The sequence below is a fragment of the Scleropages formosus genome, chromosome 21 (genome assembly GCF_900964775.1).
Source record: "Scleropages formosus chromosome 21, fSclFor1.1, whole genome shotgun sequence".
Lineage (NCBI taxonomy): Eukaryota > Metazoa > Chordata > Actinopteri > Osteoglossiformes > Osteoglossidae > Scleropages > Scleropages formosus.
In genome coordinates, this window is record NC_041826.1 from 14,560,111 (window position 1) to 14,580,428 (window position 20,318).

General features: G+C 45.5%; 1 protein-coding gene across 11 annotated transcripts in view; it reads left to right on the plus strand.

Moving 5' to 3' along the window:
- Window positions 1–1,541: 1,541 nt before the first annotated feature.
- Window positions 1,542–20,318, plus strand: part of plekha5 (pleckstrin homology domain containing, family A member 5) — a 92,605-nt gene continuing 73,828 nt past the window's right edge. For 4 of the 11 annotated variants that reach the window (XM_029247313.1, XM_029247317.1, XM_029247314.1 and 1 more), the window contains exons 1-3: window positions 1,546–1,732; window positions 1,862–1,938; window positions 2,868–2,925. In XM_029247313.1, the coding sequence (XP_029103146.1) occupies window positions 1,641–1,732; window positions 1,862–1,938; window positions 2,868–2,925 (227 nt within the window). In that variant the 5' untranslated portion in view covers window positions 1,546–1,640. Of the gene's footprint in view, window positions 1,733–1,861; window positions 1,939–2,867; window positions 2,926–20,318 lie in introns of all 11 variants that reach the window. The other 7 variants (XM_029247318.1, XM_029247319.1, XM_029247316.1 and 4 more) reach the window with 5 other exon arrangements.

The following is a 20,318-nucleotide window of genomic DNA, read 5'->3' on the forward strand; positions in this document are numbered from 1 at the left end:
CGACGGACAGGCAGGACTTTGTAGCCAACGTCAGGCGAACCTTTGAACGTGAATTCGCTCATGGGTAAAGATTTTGCCACTTTCACAAAGAAAGCGTCCAGCCTGTCTGCAGGCCCAAAGAGCTTTATAAAGAAAGGGCAGCACAGCAGAGCAAACACCACGAAAGCAGGAGGGCTGAGCAAACAAGAGCAGCTGGTTTCACAAGCGTCGTGGCAGCAGAGGTGTGAGCGGCAAGCAGGGCAGTCTGCCTGGGTCCTCGCCAAAAGGTGGTCGAGCGCCAAGAGGTGCGGCGAGATGACCAGAGGTGCAAGAGGGGTGTTCGCCCCTGACGACGGAGCTGGGACAGCGCGGAGTAGCTGTGGAGAGTCAACTCGACGGTCCCACAGAAGCTGGTCAGCCGCAGGGAGCATAAGATGGTCAGTGAAAACTACGTGGGCACCACTAAGCCTGGTACGTGCATATGAAAGAGCTGTGCTGGGACCGAGGCCGGGCTGACAAGGGACAAGGATGGCCGCCTCGGCCCCTGAGCGCACCGCCATGGCGGGCTACTTCGATTGTCCCTGCCCCAACAACCGGCACTGAGCGTCCGGATCGGAGGCATGTGAGAGACAGTGCCGGACAGCGGGACATTTGTGGGGTAGGTAGGAGCGAGGACGCTAGATCTTTTTTGACGGGGGCAATGCAATGACCCGCGTTACCGAGAGTTTGGGCAGGAAACGGGTATATTGTAAACAATTGCATTCTGGGTAACATGTGATTTAGGTGTTAAACCACTAGGGCAATTTACAGGGAAAATAATGGGGTAGCTGTGGTTGCGGTGCTAAGCAGGCTTGGAAGGCTGACTGGAAGCAGAGATCCTTGAGGAAATGGAGTTCTCAGACTGAGACCATTATGTCCCCTGTGTGTTGGTGCTATAATAAAACGTTCATTATGAACGCTGCCTGTGCAACCTTCTTCACCCCATCCGAACCCATAGGCTAGCGTCGCGCGCCACAATATGTTGATGATGCTATGATGGTCATGCATCGTTAAGTCGCTTTGGAGAAAAGCACCTGCTAAATGAATGAAGGTAACGGTAAAAATACATTTGGGTTTTTATATTTAATTTTTGTCGACGGCTTTCCCCTCCAGGAACCGATTCCTCAATATTAAAATGATACCCTCACAACGGGAGTTCAGGGTACCGATCAGCCCCGTTAAGCGAGGCAAGTGCACTCTGAATTGCTGCAGTAAAACTTGCCGAGCTGAGTAAATCGTCGTAAGTAGAGGCTTAACACACGGAGAGAAAAGTCAGTTAAATCAACAGATGCGACGTACTGTCTTCTTCCGCAGCTCCACGTCTTTATATAACATTATATATTTTGAACCTTGTACCATTGGCACACAAGTCGGACGCGCCTGCCCTCCGTCTCTCCCTCTTACTCGCACTTCGCAGAAACCCGGCGTTTCGCAAGCGCGCTCCCGCCCCCCACAGGTTCTCTCCCCGAGCTTCACTCGCGCACAAAAAAAAAGAAAAAGAAAAAAAAAAAAAAAAAAAAAACAGGTCCCGTTGCCAATGGTTTCGAGCGAGCTCGGCCGAAGCGCACACACATACACAGACACGCGAGCGCGCGCGCCTCACTTTCGGGACATCGCCAGACATGGCGGCGGACCTCAGCCCGGAGTGGCTCTCGTGCCTCCCGTCTTCGTGGAGTTATGGGGTGACCCGGGACGGACGGATATTCTTTATCAAGTAAATATGAACCGCACGCGAGCCTCGCGACGTGTTTTTTTTTCCATTTATTTAAATAAAAAAAAATATAGAAAAAAAAAATAAATAACGCGTTTTCACTCCACCCCCCCCCCCGTTTCTTACTAACAGCGAAGAAGCGAAGAGCACAACCTGGCTGCACCCGGTCACTGGCGAGGCCGTGCTCACCGGGCACCGCAAGACGGCAGGTAACTAACACGGAGAGAGACTCCTAGTACCTGCACGCACACACACAGAGAGAAAACAAACACACAGCCGTAACGCGCGGACTGGACTCTAAAACGACTAACTGTCGAGTACTTCTGGTGTCCGAGTCCATAAAGTATTTTTTTTTACCTCAGTTAGTTTGACTCGCGCGGCTGTCGATGACGTGTGCCCCGTCGGCCAGGCGGTTACACACACACACACACACACAGGTGACCCGGGGGTTAACGATGAATTATTGTTAGTAGTGGAGTCAGCCCGGTTCGGAGTCTCTACCCGCTAGGTGTAGGAAGGTACACCGCAGGCTCGCTCGCTCGCTCCGCCGTGTGTGTGTGTGTGTGTGTGTGTGTGTGAGACAGAAGAAGGTAACGGGCTGTGGAGCGCCGGCCGAGTGCTACGGGATGGCCGTCCTGCTCTGCGGTGTTGCAGAGACCCCGGGTGGGGGGGTTAGGAGCAGTAAAGGCTCGAACGCGCCGCGACTTGGTCGGCGGTTCACCAGTTTTAATGGCACTGCGGAGGGGAACCGCTCCTCTCTCAGTCTCTCTCTCTCTCTCTCTCTCTCTCTCTCTCTCTCTCTCTCTCTCTCTCTCTCTCTGTGTCTCGCGGTAGCAGTCAGTCTGTCTGCGGGGCAGTAGTATCTGTCAGTCTCAGTGTGAGAGAACCTCAGTGGATCTGTTTCTGAGATGGTCTCAGTCAGGCTGTTTCATCCCTTCGGTCTGTCATTGTCTCTGTCTTAGTCTCGGTCTGTCGGTTTGTCATATTCTCTGTCCAAACTGTCACCTGTCAGACAGAGTCAGTGTCTGTCTGTCAGTCAGTCAGTCGTTTAGGCCGTATCTATCTGCGTCGTCGCTCTGCCTCTTCGTTCACGCGTGCATGTTCGTGTGTATTTATCCGTGTGTTTGCCCCCTTGTAGATTTGCCGACGGGATGGGAGGAAGGATTCACGTTCGAAGGAGCCCGCTGCTTCATAAAGTGAGTCTCGGTTCTGTTTCTCTCCCCCCCCCACTGTCCTCCTGCCCAGCAGTGTGCAGTGTACACTGGAGATGAACACTGGCTGTCAGTCCCCGATTGGATTGTCTGTGTTTACAAACTCCCCCGGAGTGTGATAAACTGGAAGACTGGCGTGACTGCAGCGTACCGAGCTGTGTGGGGCTCTGACTCAGGTGGCTCGACTGGCTTTGCTGGTTGGTGGCACCGTTGCTTTGGGACTCTGCGTGCACTACTAGTTTCTGGTGCCTTGGCTCTGGTTCCCCTATGTTTTTGTTGTTCAAGGTTTGTTTTTACTTCTTTGGTATGAATGTTGGCACAAGTGTAAGAGCGTCTTTCCCTGTCGTCTTATAGCATAGTTACACCTTGCTGTCCTTAATAATCACCGTGTGCTTACAGTTTGACTTGTAGTTTAACATCTCCGTGTGTCATAGATGCAGAATTTAAAGTCCATCTGCTTAGGGTTTTCTGATACCATGGTAATTTACCTTTTTTAGTTAAAATGAATGTACTACTTTAATTAAATTCCTTAAGATGTTATTGCTAGAAAGCGGAATGCCAGCAGGTGGTGGGGATTGCTGCCTTCCAGTTTGAAGATTTCTGGTTTGACTCCTCCTGCTATAGTACAGCATACGGTATAGCTATAGTATAGTGCTATAGTACTCTTGAACAAGGGACTTACCTTTGACAGAATAAGAATATACTAGTTGACAAATGGACAAATCATTGTAAAGTTGACTAATGTAAGCAGCCTTGGATAATTGTCATCTATATAAAAGTCAGTAGTAATGTTTTGGTGGTTTTTTAAAAAAAAAAAAAAAAAAAAACCTCCTTTACTTTTTCATGACTCTTTAGGTGTGTTATCTCTCTAAAGCAGAGCACCACTTACGAGATGAACCTTTATTCCTGTGTTTGCCCGTGGTTTCAGTCAAGTTAATTATTACAGGAGTTCTGTTCAATGGTTGAGTATTATGCCTTTGTGGAAGCTGGTGATCAAAGGCAAACACATTTGTGTGGAAATGATAAATTTGCAGTTAATATACTAATGTTATACCCTAGCATTGTGCAATGTGGCCTGTGAATATTCCAGATTCCAGTGCTGGAAGTTGCAGGAGCAGGAGCCATTCATTATTACGACGTAAAGCCATGTTGCTTTGCCTTAAAATCTGTCAGATCACAGCTGTGACATAACCCTACTGGCTTATGGGCTGCTCTGGAAAGACAAAATGCCACATGGTGCAGCAGTTTACACTGCAAAGAGTTCCTTTGGATTAAAGAAAGCTGCACAGCTTTAGTTGTAGGTATGTGATTTGTTGACTTGTGGAATGGGACAGCTGTAAATGTGTGGCTGCGTGGGAAATGGTACACCTTCACAAAGCAATGTGCCACAGTTCTGTAAATCTCCCTCCCTGTCCTGCCAAGTCCTCTCCAGTTAGTCCCAGGAGACCTTAAGACACATGGATGGGAAGCAGTGAATCGACAAGCTGCACTGTGCTTTGGCATGTGTTCTGCAGTGGTGTGTATTTTGCAGGTGCTCAACTCCAGGGGCCTTGTGTTGACCGGCGTGCATTTGCTGCATGTTGGCAGTGTGTGTCAGTTGGCTACCTGAATTGGCAGATGATTGTTTACTACCCCTTAGCTCATTTGTGTGGCATGTTGCCTTTTTTGTCACAACACAGTAAACTCACCTCTCACAGGCTTCTGTGCCACATGGGTCCTGCTGGTGATTACAAGTGAGAAGGGGAGGGGAATCATATCATTTCAGCGGCGAATCTCACTGTAAGGACCCATGTAGAAACACATAGCATCTCATTCAAGTGCCAGGCATTGTTTGCACTATTTTTGATTACTTCAAGCTGCAGTATTCCGATTTCCTAGAGAAACAATCGGGAAGTAAATACACCTGAAAGACTACGGTGGCTGCAGCAGCATGGTCTGAGGGTGTCCTTCCATGACTGGGACTGTCCCCCTTTTCCTGCAGGGATCCCTGTTGTGTTCTGGAGGACTGAGAAAGTGGTCAGATGGGTGTCGAGACCCATGCAGCGGCACACAAACATTTTGTCCAGAGCCCTTTGGCCATAGAATAAGCAGCTTGTGAAGCTCTGCCTGTTCCCCCTTGCTCTCTCCTGCTGACAGATGGGCTTTTACTGCACCAGGCAAAAAGTGGCTGATAAATGGTCCCCCCCTCCAGCTTCACCAGTTATCCATCTTCACTCCTTGCTGCTGTGATTTGACTTGGGAGGAGAACCTCCAGACGTGGCTTTTAACATTTTGCACAAACAACAGAGCAATTAAGAAAGAGATATCACTTTAATTCTGCCGACTGAAATTAGTCCTTGTGATGTGCCCACCTGGTATGAATGATAGTGGGGGGGGCCTGGAAGCAGCGGAAAGGGTGGGGGGCAGGCTCCCACCGACTGTTTGGAGCTGTGAGCCGTTGGCCCCTTCTTGGTGTCAAAGCTGCTGCTGTGTTTCTCTGGAGACGTCTTGGCTGGCACAAAACGGTGTCACGCTCGAGAATAAATGCTTTCCAAAAATACAGTCGCTCGGGTTCAAGGCAATATCTGAGGGCGTATGCAGATTAGTTCCACGTGGGTTTCCCTTTTTTAAATTTAATTTTAGGACTTATAATCACGTCCCACTTCATGTTCATTAATGACGAGAGGTGAAATCTATGTGAAATGTGGTTGAAAAGTTTTCACTAGTGAACCTGTTAGGGATTTGTGCTTGTGATCATGCTACGCGTCCTGTGCCGCTAAACACTGAGGTTTATCTTGGCAACACAGCAGAATTAAAAGCACTGTGTGAAATTGGCTTGACAGCTCTATTGGGCTCTGTGTGAAATAAAATATCAATTTGGGGGTGGTGGTGACACTTCTGAATTCCACAAAAGTGGGAGTCCCAATCAGCCTATGTTGCTTAGCCAGAGGGGCTGGATTGTTTTTTCATTGACCCCTTATGGGAGCTTTACGATTCTGCAGATTCAGCTTTCATTGATACTTGGGGGTGGTTCTCAGCTCTTAGCCCTTATGGCTGTGTGGAATTACGGGGCAGAAGGATTCATTTGGGGCTGATGGGCTTGTCCGAGTGAGGGTCAAAGTGGAAGTTAATGAAATTGCTGAAGTTCCAGTTATCTTGTAGCTAAGGCAAGGATCTAATGAGTTCTTTTTCATCAGCCTGTATTGCGCATGATTACAATAGGAATGAAGGGGGAGGAACTGTGTAGTTTGTACTGTACAGCACTGGGGAGCAAATGAACCCCCAGCTTGAGTGTGGCGCAGAATGCAACCCGATGCGCAGTGCGATTAATTAGGCTTTGGCAGCCGACTGGGCCATGAGTGTGCCTGTCTTTGTGAGAGACGCGTGGCTGAGTCTGGCCCCCCCGAGGATCTCCGGGGAGGGGTTCTCATCTGCGTTGCAGTTGTGTCTTCGTATTTTTTGACACCACCCTCAGTCTCTGCGACCAGTAGACCTGTGTGGCATGGTGACTTTCGTAAATCGAAGTGCTATTGTGCTGTGTGCCATCAGCTCCATCAGAGATTCCAGAAGTCCTCTCTTACAGTGGTCCACAAGCTTTTAACTTCCTTGGTTTTGCGCTATGGCTCCTGCAGTGGACTACAGTTCCCTGACAGATGCAGTGGTTGTGGTTGCGGTTGCCTTCTCATTTTCATAAATGCAATTTATGAGGGTGGTGTTCCCTTCACCAGTGCTGCACTCCTCTCTGTCCAAAGCGAGATTTGGAAACCTTCGGCTGATGCCAAATGTGCAAAAAAAGTCTGTAGTCATGATCAAATGCAGAATACTGGGAATCAGATTATTTTTAGAAGTCGGGGGGTGACTCCTGGCTGGCTGAAGAGGAACGGGATGGGGTAGGGAGGGGTGTGGCAGAGGCCATTGCCCCATTGCCAAAGACGGCATAAACAGTAGTGCAGCCTGCAGATCAGCTTTTCCAGTCATACCAGCCTTTACTGGTGAGAGAGAGTCATGTTCATGTCAACTCGGGTGCAAGTTCACCTGGAGACATGAGCCAAACCTACAGCTGCAAGTCAGGCTCTGTTCGTTAGCAATATAGTTTAGTAAAAGTGTAAAAGAAAGGTGTAATTCAGTGTTTGAAACTTTGTGATAGGGTGAGGGGTAGATGTAAAGCAAGACTATGAACAAAAGCTTAACATGTTGATGAATCCTCTATCAGAATGTTTTACAGACATGCGTATCAGGAGTGGAATTAAAAGTTGAAAGAGTTGATATGAGCCGGTGATTAATAAACACTTGGGTATATCCTGTCTAGCTAGGGTAGGAGGGCTGGCTAAGTTTGCATCAAACATTCACTGAAAGTTTATCTTAAGAGATTCTTTTCAAAAATTAGTTGTCTAAATCTCAACTGTACTCATGTGAACATCAGGTGAGCATGTGTCCTGTGCTGACTCATGTCTGCCTGCCTTTAAAAAGAAAGAAAGGAGGAAAAAAAAAATGGGGGCAGCTTTTCATGTGTCAGCATGTTCACTGTGTCCCAGGTGAGTTACGCAGCCAGGGAGTGGCTGTCCTCTACTAATGGTGGTACCATTATTGCCACATGTATAGCTGTCTACATGACAAGGAAAATAGAGGGAGCGGGAGCCTTCAGGTCCTGGCCCAGATACTTGTGGTCTTACACCTGGGTGGTGTCACATGAAGCACCGAAAGGGAAGCTCAGCTGACAGACAACACACTTTTTTTTTTTGTCTGCTCAGCAGGGCTCTGCCATGTTCCTGTTTTTCTGTGGACCTTTAGTGTTCAGTTCTTTGCTACCTGTGCACACATGAGAAAGTTTTCTTAGTTTTTTAAATAAATTAAAAAAAACTAACATACTTTGACTGTCTTAGCATTTATACATGCATAACCATGGCCGTGAGTTGGATCATTAGCTGGATCTGGTCCGAAAATGGTGTTTGTATTCTCCAAGCAGTTGTTCTGGCAGCTGTGTTTGGGAAATTTTGAAATGACCATTTCTACCACCTGTACAGATAACTTGTAGCAGCCATATGTGGGCTATGTACTAACAGTGCTTCCTGATGTATGGGACAGAATTTCAACCTGGACCTGTCACACACCAGGAGAGTCATTTGGTTTCATAGGAAGTGTAAATATGATCATGGCAATTACTTGATTTAACATGGGTAGCAGACTTGATAGATTTTCATTTTTTATGACCTCTTATAACAACCTATTATACTGAACAATAATTGCTCCTTGTAATGGGTGTGAACTCTCAATGAGTATTGTAATGGAAACTGTAATTTGGAAAACTGGCAGTAATACTGAGAAGCAGACACATTTGAATGATGAACCTAGGCTATAAATAGCAGCTAAGGTATGTTGAAACTGAACTGGAGGGTTCAGCCACTCTGAGACAAATTAACTTCTTTACAGGTTTGAAGAAAGGTTTTGGGAGAAAAATGCTTCCTAACTTAAAAGAATTTTGTCCTAGAGTTTCTTTGTGGTTATAATTCCTTTGTAGGGCACATTAGAAACTTTTACGCAGCATCTTTTTGTTGTGTTAATGTATGTTCTTTGCTCTTTGTATATTCATTTAATCAGGTGACGAACACAACCAATTTGAGCATAATTGATTTAGTATGCAGAGTTCAGTTTTAGTATCATCTTGCATTAGTGGAGTCTGATCCGTTTATTGGATTATCACTCGTGATCATGGCTATTACCTTTCTCACACAAGCTGAGGGATATAACTTCGGCAAAAATTAAGGGTGATGGCTTACAATAAAATCTACCGGGAATAATTTATTGAATGATTTTGAAATGAGCAGAAGTGAATTGCCCTGACATTTGCAAGAGCTGGTTCTGATAGTTGCTCGATTTCATATCGACAGGTGTCTCCCCCCCCCTTCTACCCTCCATCTTCGTGTAGTGCAGTAAGTTTCAGAGGCACTCTCAGATGAGGAGATCGAAGTGTCCTTGGCAACTTTGCCCAGTTTGACAGGCTCAGTGGAAGCCAGTCAAGCCATCTCCCTACAGCTGTCTCTTGGAATGCCCAGGAACAAATACAATAACTGTGATCAATTTGTAAGGTAGACGTGACTGAGCTCATAAAAATCCACATCGGTTGAATGTGGGTTTAAACTTAAAAATCACATCCGTAGAGATTTATAATGAAAATTAAAGTGGACAGTATAATTTTTACTAACCCGCATGCACATATCAATGTGCTGGGGGACAGCCTGGCAGAATCTGGATTTGGGCTCTTTGTGGGAGCTTATAATTTTATCCAAGAAATGGAGCAATCTTGATACAAGAACAAAGGCCAATGCATCTGTCAGCTCAATTTTGATTTTCAAAAGCTTTTAGGTGTGACCTACATGATAAATTTACTAATTTTTCACAATTTTCAATAGTTGGCCTCTTAGTCTATGTTAGTGATTTTGCATTATAATGTTTTAACATTGTGATTGTTCAAGTGATTCTCATGAAGTCCACACTTTTATTAAAAGGCCTATTCAGCAACTGCCTCCTCAGGCCAACATGAAATGGTTGTGGAGCATTATTTAATATTACGATATACATCATCCCTGCCTGCAGCAGCTACATTGATTTAATCTCCTCATTGATAAGACCGAGTTTAATTTTCACTGTGTTTGAGAGTAAAAGTGGTAATAAAGTACAGTGGACATTGGAGCACCGTTTACTTTTTCTGCTGTGGCTTGAAACCACTTGCATATTTGACTTTTAAAGCTTTTTAAATCTTGCAGGTTGGCTAACAGTGCTTCCTGATGTGGGCGGCATGGTGGCACAGCGAGTAGCGCTGCTGTCTCACAGCGCCTGGGTGGTGCCAGAGAACGTGGGTTTGATCCCTGCTCAGTTTGTGTGGAGTTTGCATGTTCTCCCCTTGTCTGCGTGGGTTTCCTCCGGGTGCTCCGGTTTCCTCCCACAGTCCAAAGACATGCTGTTCATGTTCCCCCATAGTGTGTGTGAGTGTCATGGAGTAAGTGTGTTTCACTGATGCATGGAGGAGTAACCCCTTGTAAGTAGTGTATCTAGCAGTGTAAGTAACCTTGGTGAATAAGGTGTGTGGGCTAGTAACACTACATGGTATCTGTTGTAAGTCGCTTTGGACAATAAAAGTGTCTGCTAAGTGAATAAATGTACTATAGAAAGATAGTGTTTACCACTATTTTGTTAAAATTTGACACTGTTTGAATGCCCTGAGGGTCTTTTTTGCAATATGGTTTAGTCAGGTGGAATACATGGTTGCTTTCTTTACTTTCCGTTAATGGTTGCTGTTTGGTGTTAATAGTGTCTATAAATTTGTTTTTGCATTGATCTATGTACAGAAACTAGTTTCCAGTATCCCAGAACCTAACTCTTTGTATTGGGAATTTTTAGCCCTGCCTTTGGCAATGTAGGCTTACTGGAATTGTGCACTGAATGTTTGATAAAATGGGCAGTTCTGTTAGTGATGTTTGGTGGACCTTAGAGGATGCTCTTAACAGTGGTCCACATCAGATGCTGTGTTGGATACTGTGGAAAAGTTGAATCGCTTGGCTCTGACCCTAGAACCTGTCTCTTACTTACTCCCTCATATAAGTCTGTCTCTTCACCTAGATTAATTAGAACCATCATGTGTAAATGGAGCACTGGTAGATCAAGACTGAAACGTAGATGAGCAGGAAACTCCAAAAAACACTAAAGCTTGCATCTGTAGTGAGCCTTGGAACAGCTAGCCTCAGAGCAGAACTACACTGCTGGCTGCTGAAAATCCAGACTGATCCGCTCATTTGGACTTCTTTGAGCCTTACAGGTGTGCACCGCGAGCACGTAGCCTTGGCACAAAGCAGAAACTGTGGAACAACTCAGCTCACTTGTGTAATATGTAGCATTGGTAGTATTCATGCTTGATTAAACTATAGGTGTCTTTGTGTAGTTGCAAACTGAGAGAATGTCACAAATGCAGTCACAGTTAAAGTAGCATTCACAGACTCAAACAGACTCAAAAATGTGATTTAAAGGTTATCTCAATAACATTTTAGATCCTGTATCCTTGGCTGAAGTCATGTAGAACTTAGATTCGTGATAGGCCTCACATTTTTGTTTGGCTACAAAGTAGGGGGCTGGGGAGGGGCAAGGCGTAACGGGTGTTGGTGAGACTTGGACAGATTTGTGCAAAAACACACAGGGCTTCTCATAAAGCTCTGGAAGTTGGTTTAGCTTGGCCCGCTTCCAACAGGCGTGTTGGCGTGCACCAGAGAGCTGCTCCACGCACGCGGGGAAAGGGGCGGGGGCTGCCGCTGCTTTTAGTAACACACTATTTCTGAAAATATAGCTGACTCTTCTCTGTATCGTGCTATTCGGATATCACAGTTCCACTTGGAATTGGATATCACTGTAATTTTGGAATTATGGAAAGTTAATGCTGTGCTAAATTTCAAAGAAAAAAATGTGTAGCCAATACAGGCAATAAATGTGCTACTTTGTTAAACAAGATTATAATTGTCCTGAATGGTCCAGTTAGTGGGGCACTGTGTGGCATGTTGTGAATTCTGTGAGCGTTAAGACGACAGCAACACCGGTGTTGCTGTCTGTGTTGCCTGTTTACAGTAAGCAGCCAGCAGTTAGGAGGGTGCTTAGTGTGTCTGCTCAGGCCTTGTAATTAAGGTTTAAACACTGTCTTGCATTAAGAAATTAGTATTTGATCTCTGCCCATAAAGTGCTGTTTCATTATTGACAGTACTTCCCCACTGAAAAATAATAAGCAGGGACATTAGCTTGTTTTTGTTTTTGCACTTGATTTTATGTTAGCATTGTAGTAGTTTCAACCAGCAGTGCTGATATTCAGTTTTTTTTTTTTTTTTTTTTTTTTTTTTTTTTTTGTTTCTGTGGATTTTTCAGCATTCCAATGGATCAGCAGACTCCCTGCTACTGGTCAGTTGGTCAGCAGCTTGTCGGCAGTGTGCCGACCTCAGTGAATCCCATATACATCTGTTTCTGATTGATGCCACTTTTCCTTGGCCTTTTTTTGTGTGAGGGTAAAGAAATCCAATGAGACACCAATTAAGAATCTGTTGGGAAACAGTATTTGTGACACATTTCAGAGATATGAGAAGAGAAACCACATTGGGTTCCTTTCTGTCAATGAATCAGAACAGAACAGCAGAAATTACCAAAATTCAGGCACATTGGGCCTGATGGGGATGCGGTGGTCAGAGACTCATACTTAACTGTGTGGCTGCTGGTTTGTGTGTAAGGAGGCTTCCTGCTCCTTCTACAGCCAGGGTAATAAGCATAGCTACTGTCACCTTTTCTTTTGTTTGCTAGAGTCTGGCACAGCACAGTGGTTAAGGATCTCCTGACCACAAGTTGAGTTGTGACTTTATAAGTTCACAAAGGAATGGGTGAAGTGATGGAGGAGCTGTGTGGGGTTGGATGACACTGGGTTTAGTATGCTGAACTACACTCGCATGCTATTCTTGAACAGCAGTCAAGTCAGCCCACCTCAGGTATGGCCCAGCCGTGTTGAGGAGAGCCGGCTCTTCCGCGCATCACCTTGTCCCTGGGTTCGGTACCGTCCATGTTTGCGGGCACTCCAGATGCGCCACCCCTCACAAGCTCTTTGATGCTGGCCCAGTACTGCAGTGTGTCTGGTCTCTGTGGGTTCACGGCCATCTGGAATTCAGGTCCTGTGAGAGAGGAAAACTGTCGCTCGCTCTCTCTCCACTTTCTTTTTGTAATCAGCTGAGAAAGGAAGTTGTTGAGATAACCTTTTCACGTGTATGTGTGTGGGCACCGCCTTGCTCGTATATGAGATTTTCAGTTGCAAACGATGTGAAGGCACCTGTGGTTTTGAATTCATTCAAGCTAATAATAATCAGGATTGCACCAGCGAACCTGTTGACATTTCCAGCAGTGGAGTGTGAGCCAAGTCATCTATTGTAACAACAGAGAAGTGCATAAACCAGCCTTTGCCTGAAATGTAGAGTGACTACCAAAGTCATGTGGGGAACTGGAGCAGAACTGCATCCAGCACTAATGAGGAGTCACCTGATATCAGCTCCAGGGAGTTCATTTGCAGAGGAGCCTTGATGCACAAACAAAATTTCCCACGATTCCTGGTGAGTGGGCAAACATTGCTTGTGCAATGGGTCTCTCCTGAGATGTTTGCTTTGTGTCGTTACCTACTCCTGTGGATTGCCCGTGTTTCACCCAAATACAATGCTGGAGATGTCTCTTACGTTTGTCTCTTGTCTCCTGTGGCAAATGTGTTACGTTTGCTTGCACTTCAGATGTTTGCCGCAGGCCTCGTCTTTGCCAGAAATGTGATTTTCACAGCCGCAGCTTTTGTTAAGTTTTTATTTTTATTATTTTTATTTTTTTTTTGTAGGGAGTAAGGTCTGGGAAAAGAAACTGAGAAAGGTTTTCTTTTCGCAGATTTGTCACAACCACGTGCTGTCTGTAGCTAATTTGTGGCCTGGTGATAGTGTGGCACACAATGTGTCCTCTTTCCCAGAGAGCTCAGGTCCTGGTTTTCATTGTTTTCTTTTTTTTTTTAATTTTTTTTAAGTGCATGCCCTGATCCCCACTCTGGTGTGGCTATGTGTGGTCGCAGCAGGGTTGTGGAACGTCTGGTCAGAAGCAAAATTTCCTTATCGAAACACTAGGGTAGCAGGGCCTACCATTCTGCTCTATCAACTGCATCTCTTAAATTACTTACATTTACATTTATTCTCTTAGCAGACGCTTTGAGTCACTCATCCATATATCAGTGGAACACACTCTCTATGTCACACACACACTATGGGGAAACCTGAATAGGGGAGAACATGCAAACTCCACACAGACTGAGCGAGGAGTGAACCCACGTCCTCTCGCACTACCCAGGCTCTGTGAGACAGCAGTGCTACTCGCTGTGCCACCGTGCCGCCTGTACTTTATTACTTGTTTCCCAAAGTATGTTTCTGGTTTCATTTTTCCAGTTTTCCTGTTCATATTAGTTGCATATGATTATTAAATTAACGTATTGTGGCATTGTGTGAATAGGGGCGCGGTGGCGCAGTGGGTTGGACCGGGTCCTACTCTCCAGTGGGTCTGGGGTTCGAGTCCCGCTTGGGGTGCCTTGTGGTGGACTGGCGTCCCGTCCTGGGTGTGTCCCCTCCCCCTCCGGCCTTACGCCCTGTGTTGCCGGGTAGGCTCCGGTTCCCCGCAACCCCGTATGGGACAAGCGGTTCTGAAAATGTGTGTGTGTGTGTGTGTGTGGCATTGTGTGTGTGTTCAGATTTCTTGGTGTCTGACATGGGGTGCCTCAGAAGGGATGTTGTTCATGGCACTGGTGCCAACAGTGTTTTTGAGATCCCCACTGTATTTGCCCGTCAAGTTGGTGTGTCTGTATGCCCCTGCAGCACTATAGATCCGGGGATGACGTGCAGGGCTTTCAGAGGCCAGGTGGCCCATGACAGCACTGTGCCGCTGAGAGCCTGTACTGTCTGGTAGCAGCTCACTGTGTCCTTGAAAGCCACCACTTATTTTATTTCTGCCCAGACAGGAGTCGTAATCTGCAATCCCCCGTGACTTCTTCATTGGTAGATTAATCCAAATGTATCCTGTATGTTGTTCCACTAGCGTTTTTACTGGGAAGTCCTGCAAAATAGTGGGTTCTGTCAAGTTGTTGCAGCGTGTGGAGGGGAATGTGTAGGGTATTTTTGATCACTTCTCAAGCCCCATGTGGCACAGCTGTCCATGGGGAGGGGCGCAGTGTTCACGTTTTCAAATAGCCTAGGACTACTGTGCCTGGGGCTAAATGAGCAGGTTGGACAAATAAGAAAACTGTGGGCACCAGCTGGAACATTGCCACTCCTAAACCACACCAAAGGCCCCTGACCATCTAGCTTCACACCCTTCCACACAATATCCTCACAAGAGAATTAGCCTTTTCCATGACCCCTTTCCCATCAGCTCAGTCCCTGCTTATCCCCTTCACCTTTGACAGCCTACCACACTTCTGTGACTGATGTCAGAGAAGGGCACCTGCCAGTTACATTGCAGCTATTGCTTACATCCATTTGGCCTGGTTGGGATATCCTTTGCCAATTGAAAGGGGGTTGCTGTCAAAGACAGAACAGGAGGTGTCGCTGGACTTGTATGTATTACAGCAGCACCAATACAGCCTGTGCTGCCTGAACCCACCACGGTTACAGAGGGTGTATGTTCTAGACTCTTCTGTTAGGCCAAAGCAGTGCTCTCTGATCAGCATCAGGAATAATACACACCCACACAGAGAAGGGTGGTGGTTGGTAGGACCTGTTATTCCTTCCTGGGCTCCTCTCTGTTGCACATCTACCAGAATGAGAACCTGGAGCAGAGAGCACCCTGCTGGTATCCCAGCAGCCAGTCAAGCTTAAGCTGATGTGCCATCCAGTCCTGCTGTCTCTGCAGTGTAAACACAATGGATGGTCCAGGCCTGGGCTCTTTGCCCATTCCAGTCCAGTCAGACCGCCTCTGACAGTTGGGGTGGGGCACTGTGAGTGTGGCTGACCTCGCAAAACGGCACGTTCAGCTTTTTCTTTATACCCCTCCCTGTCTGCTGACACTTGGCTAGGAGCCATGCTGGTAATTGTGGGGAAAAGCCGTTTGATCATTCAAAAGACTGAGACTGAAAGAACCCGCCATGCCGCCCACCTCCAAAAACTACCATCAGAGAGGGAGAGAGCTTGCAGTGCTGGTCTGCAGTGTATAATACTGTTGTCCACAAATACAGTGTAAATATGTATCATCTTAGCTGATGGGGTTATGCAATACATTTTTGTCCACCGGTATGTTCTTTTCTTTGATTTAATACTTGGATCACACACCTTTTTCATGGTTTGTTGATATATTTATGCGGAAGACTGTCTGGAAATGCTACCTGTAGACTGAAAATATGACGCTGGTAGTCACGCGGGTGTGTAGATTTGCTTTGTACAGTATGTGTTGAAATAGGTGGTAAAACGGAATGCTCTTCCTTCCAGCATAGAACACTAAAAGGATGTAGAGTTCTTGATGTGGCTTCTCCTTGTGGGTCCAATCAAGCTGCTGCTTTTCCGCATTCGAGTTGAGCGATTGTGACCTGTGGTGCTACTTGAAGTTGTCGTCATCACATACACAAAGATGTAATTTCCATCTCTGAGAGGTGCGGAACAGGAAGACAGATTCACACATAAATGCAGACATGCTGAACCAGTCCAATCCCAAAAGCTTTACTTAAAAAAAAAAAAAAAGCTGAACTTTTCTCTAAAGTGAGTTACGTGGAGCGTTATTGCGCACTGTTTGCATGCTTCATCATGAAGCATGTTTTTAGGATAAGATTTCTGTGGAAAAAGGATGAAAAAAATCACTAACAAGTGGGGCCCGTTGCCCATTCGATATGGCAAGCGACCCATTGGCCAGCCGCTCCCCAGCTCCTCCTCTTCAGTTTTCTGTGCAGCTTTCAGAGATACTTAACGTAATTACTTTGACCCCTTCAGCCACAGTACCTGCACACTTCAGGATGTTTTTAAGAAAAAGTAATTACGAACGTTCTCTGGGTTCACTCTTAATTGTTCCATTTTACTGTGTTGTATTTCCGGTTGTCACTCAAGCTCTGCTCCCTGAGTCCTCCGGCCTCATGCCTGGAGCTTTTCTGCGCTTTCTTGAACGTCATAGTAGAGCTGTTGGCTATGGGATTTAAGCTGTCACCTCTTGTGTAGGATGAGAGTCTCTCTGTAAGCCAGGAAGTGGCCCTGTGGCAGACAGACTGGAAAGACTAGTTCCAAAATCACAGGTGGCAGACTTGCTCTTTCTGTTTGTGTGGCTGCCCTGCCTTTACTTATTATTTATTTTTTTTTTTTAATTTATTTAATTCTTTCTTCCTTTTGTGTTTTTCATTGGTCACTGAACATGACTGGGCTCTGGTCAAGGGACTGCTTTGCTGAAGCCAAGACCTGCCACTGATACTTTCTACTCAGATCAAGTTGTTTTCATTTTTTGCAGTTAACTAGAAATTGAAGGGAAGGCAAATTTTCAGTAATTCTTGTTTAATTACATGTTGTGCCCTCTCCTTGTTTTTGCCTCAATTTGGAACTCGGGATTTTCCACAGGATGTGCACTGTTTGACAAAATTTCCCATTTCCTGTTCACTTCCCTTAACAGCTGATCTACCTGTGACTGTCTCCCATTGATGTTGTGATGAAACTAATGATCATGTTAGTCATCCTAAGTGTAGTAACAGGCATATGTGTCTTGTTTTTGCAGAATATTTATTTTCAGGTGCATTCAGAGGTGGTTTTTTTTTTTTTTTTTTTTTTTTTGGTCTGTTCTGCAAGTGCATTTGAATGGGTAAGCACAGTCATCCTCGATTCAAGTTCACAGAATTTGAATTTATGAGGAGTTTCACTTAATATGCCCACTGAAACGTATGAGGCAATTCTTTTCGAATTTACAAGGACTAAGTTTGGATTTTGTGTGCCTTTCAACAGTTGAGCTGCGCAAGACATTTACATTTATTTCTTAGCAGATGCTTTTCTCCAAAGTGACTTGCAGTGATTATTATCTGGCATTTATCTAACACCTTTATTTATCCAAGGTGACATAATTTTAGATACACTGTGCAGACTAAACTTCCTACAGTCATACATTTATACAGGAGAGCAATATAACACTTGTGCGTGCACACACACGCGCGTGCACAGTAGGCAATTTAGAGTTACCACATCACCTGTAACATGTCTTCTGGGGGAAATCCACACTAGCACGAGGAGAACGTGCAATCTCCCCACAGATTGAGTGGGGATTAAACCCATGTCTAGTCACACAGCCCAGGTGCTGTGAAACACCATGACAGTTTTTTCAGTGAGTATGAATTTGTATTGTTTTCATCCATTTTTTTGTTGAATCAGTACTTAAACACTGAGAATCACATTCTTCAGTATCCTAAATCTGAAGGTATTTAAAGAAATATCATTCCAAAAACAAAAACCTTAATATTATAACTACAGTAATATACCAAGCAGTACTAAATGCAACCATATACTGTTGTTGCCAGGGCGACGTGACAGTTTGGATAACGTGAGACAGCACTGATGAACAGTGATGTTTTTTTTTTCCACTTAGGTGTTGGTACCGTGCGGTGAAAATGCTGCACTCCATCCTCTGACAGTTACATTTACTTATTTAGCAGGCGCTTTTCTCCAAAGCAACTTCCAATCAGCTCTGTGTTGTGTTATCAGCCCACACACCTTATTCACCAAGGTTACTTACACTGCTAGATACACTACTTACAATGGGTCACTCATCCATACATCAGTGGAACACGCACTCTCTGTCACTCACACACAAACAAACTATGGGGGAACCTGAACAGCATGTCTTTAGACTGTAGGAGAAAACTGGAACACCCAGAGGAAATCCACGCAGACACGGAGAGAACATGCAAATTCCACACAGACTGAGTCGGGATCAAACCCACATCCTCTTGCACCACCCAGGTGCTGTGAGACAGCAGCGCTACTCGCTGTGCCACTGTGGTGGCTGTCGGCCTTTAAGAAGCCACAGGAAAGCTAGAAGCAGCGCCGTGACTGCTGATGCATTCAGAAGTGTAAACACACTTGTTCATCAATAAGTGGAACATGTGTTAGAGCTGCATATCGTGCTTGTACTTAAGCTGAAATCGGTCACACGCAGAATGACAGATGTCACAACCACAACTGGGCTTTAGGGAGGGCCATTCTGGCTCCACCCAATGCTTCGTACCTTGAGACTTTGTTTCATTTGGGTGTCTTGCTTGTCAGCAGACCTGATCAGCATAGCTGATATCATTTTGGAACTTGACACATGAACAACAACAACAAATGGTTCCTTCATAAATATATAAAATTGAGTGGTAATGTACAAAAAATAGTGCCTTAACTGCTGTGGTCAGGCCAGATAACAGGCTGCACATCTACTTGGGAGGAGTGGTCAGATTCACGCCATGTTCCAGACCTAGGTTCCAGTGTTGTGTACCTTGATAACCAACTTGTTTGAATGAATCTGGTTCAGTGCGTCACATTTATTTGGACTTTTTCTTGAGCTTTTTGGAGTGGTTGTGGCAGCATTAGCATCTGTGGTGTTTATGGGCTTTTTGCTCATCATCCCGCTCTATTTCTCACAGGCACACATGCAGTGACTGGTCTGTCACTCTCTCACTGCATACGCCATGCATACAGTCCAGGAGAGGCATGAAGAGCCAGATCAGATGGCTCATTGAATCAAGTGTTGGCAGTCTGTAGGCCCCTAAGATTCGCTCCCGTAAAGTTTTGTTTTGTTTTGGTGTGTACATGTTTTAATGTGTACACATCCTTTTCCGAGTTGGCGTTGTGTCCTTTTAAGGCAGCAGAAGGCCTGAGACAGAGTGAAAACAGGTTTGTGTTGCATAACCTTGTGCCTTTGCTTTATCTGCAGCTCATGACACATGAAGTCATCCATTTGCTTTTGGGGAGGATTGTGGTTAGAGAGGGCAGGCTGGATTGCTGGAATGAATTGAGTGCTGCAATACAGCATTCAGGATAGTAAACGTGGCTATGGTGAGACTGTAACAGCTGGGGCTGTGCTCACTGTCCTTTAGATTAAACACGCCGCTCTGAGTGTGTCACGGATGAAGCTGCATTACTCTGTTCACTTTTGTAGAAAAACGCAACTTTTTATTTCTTGTTTAGCTGATTCTTCTGTCCAAAGCAATTTACACTATTTCACATTTGCACTTATTCATTAAGATGGTGCTTTTCTCCAGAATGACTTGCACTGTTAAGTTACTTACTGTGATTTACCTGTTTATGCAGCAAGGTAATTTTTACTGCAGTAATTCAGGGGAAAAGCATTGATCAAGAGTACTGGAACATCAGGCTGGGACCTGCAAGCCCAAAGGCAGCAACTTTAACCATTCTAATCTTTATGCTGCCTGCTGTCCCCTGCATTTACCCATTTATATATCAGGGTATTCTTGCTGTATAAATTCAGGTTAAGTACCTTGGCCAAGGGTATTACAGCAAGAGTGTGAATCAAATGAGGAACCTACAGGTTATATGCCTGCGTTCTTAACCACTGAATTATGCACTTGCTGGAAGTCAAAGGACAGAGCTGTGTTCATTGTCCCACAGAGTGCACCGTGTGTGCAGTGTGAACTTGCAGATGTGCTGTTAGCTTCAGCATGAGGATGAGGGTGATGGTGATCAGACTGCCTTTGGCCTGGGCAGTGTGAGCTTCTGATAATTAGCTTGGCCTTGCAGCAGGAGACTCCTCTGAAGAGACCCGCCATGGCAAGGACACAGATAGTAGGGCAGGTGGTCGAGGCTGGATAGCAAGTGAGTGGCGCACCAACATCCCACCCAATTAGCAAAGTCCTG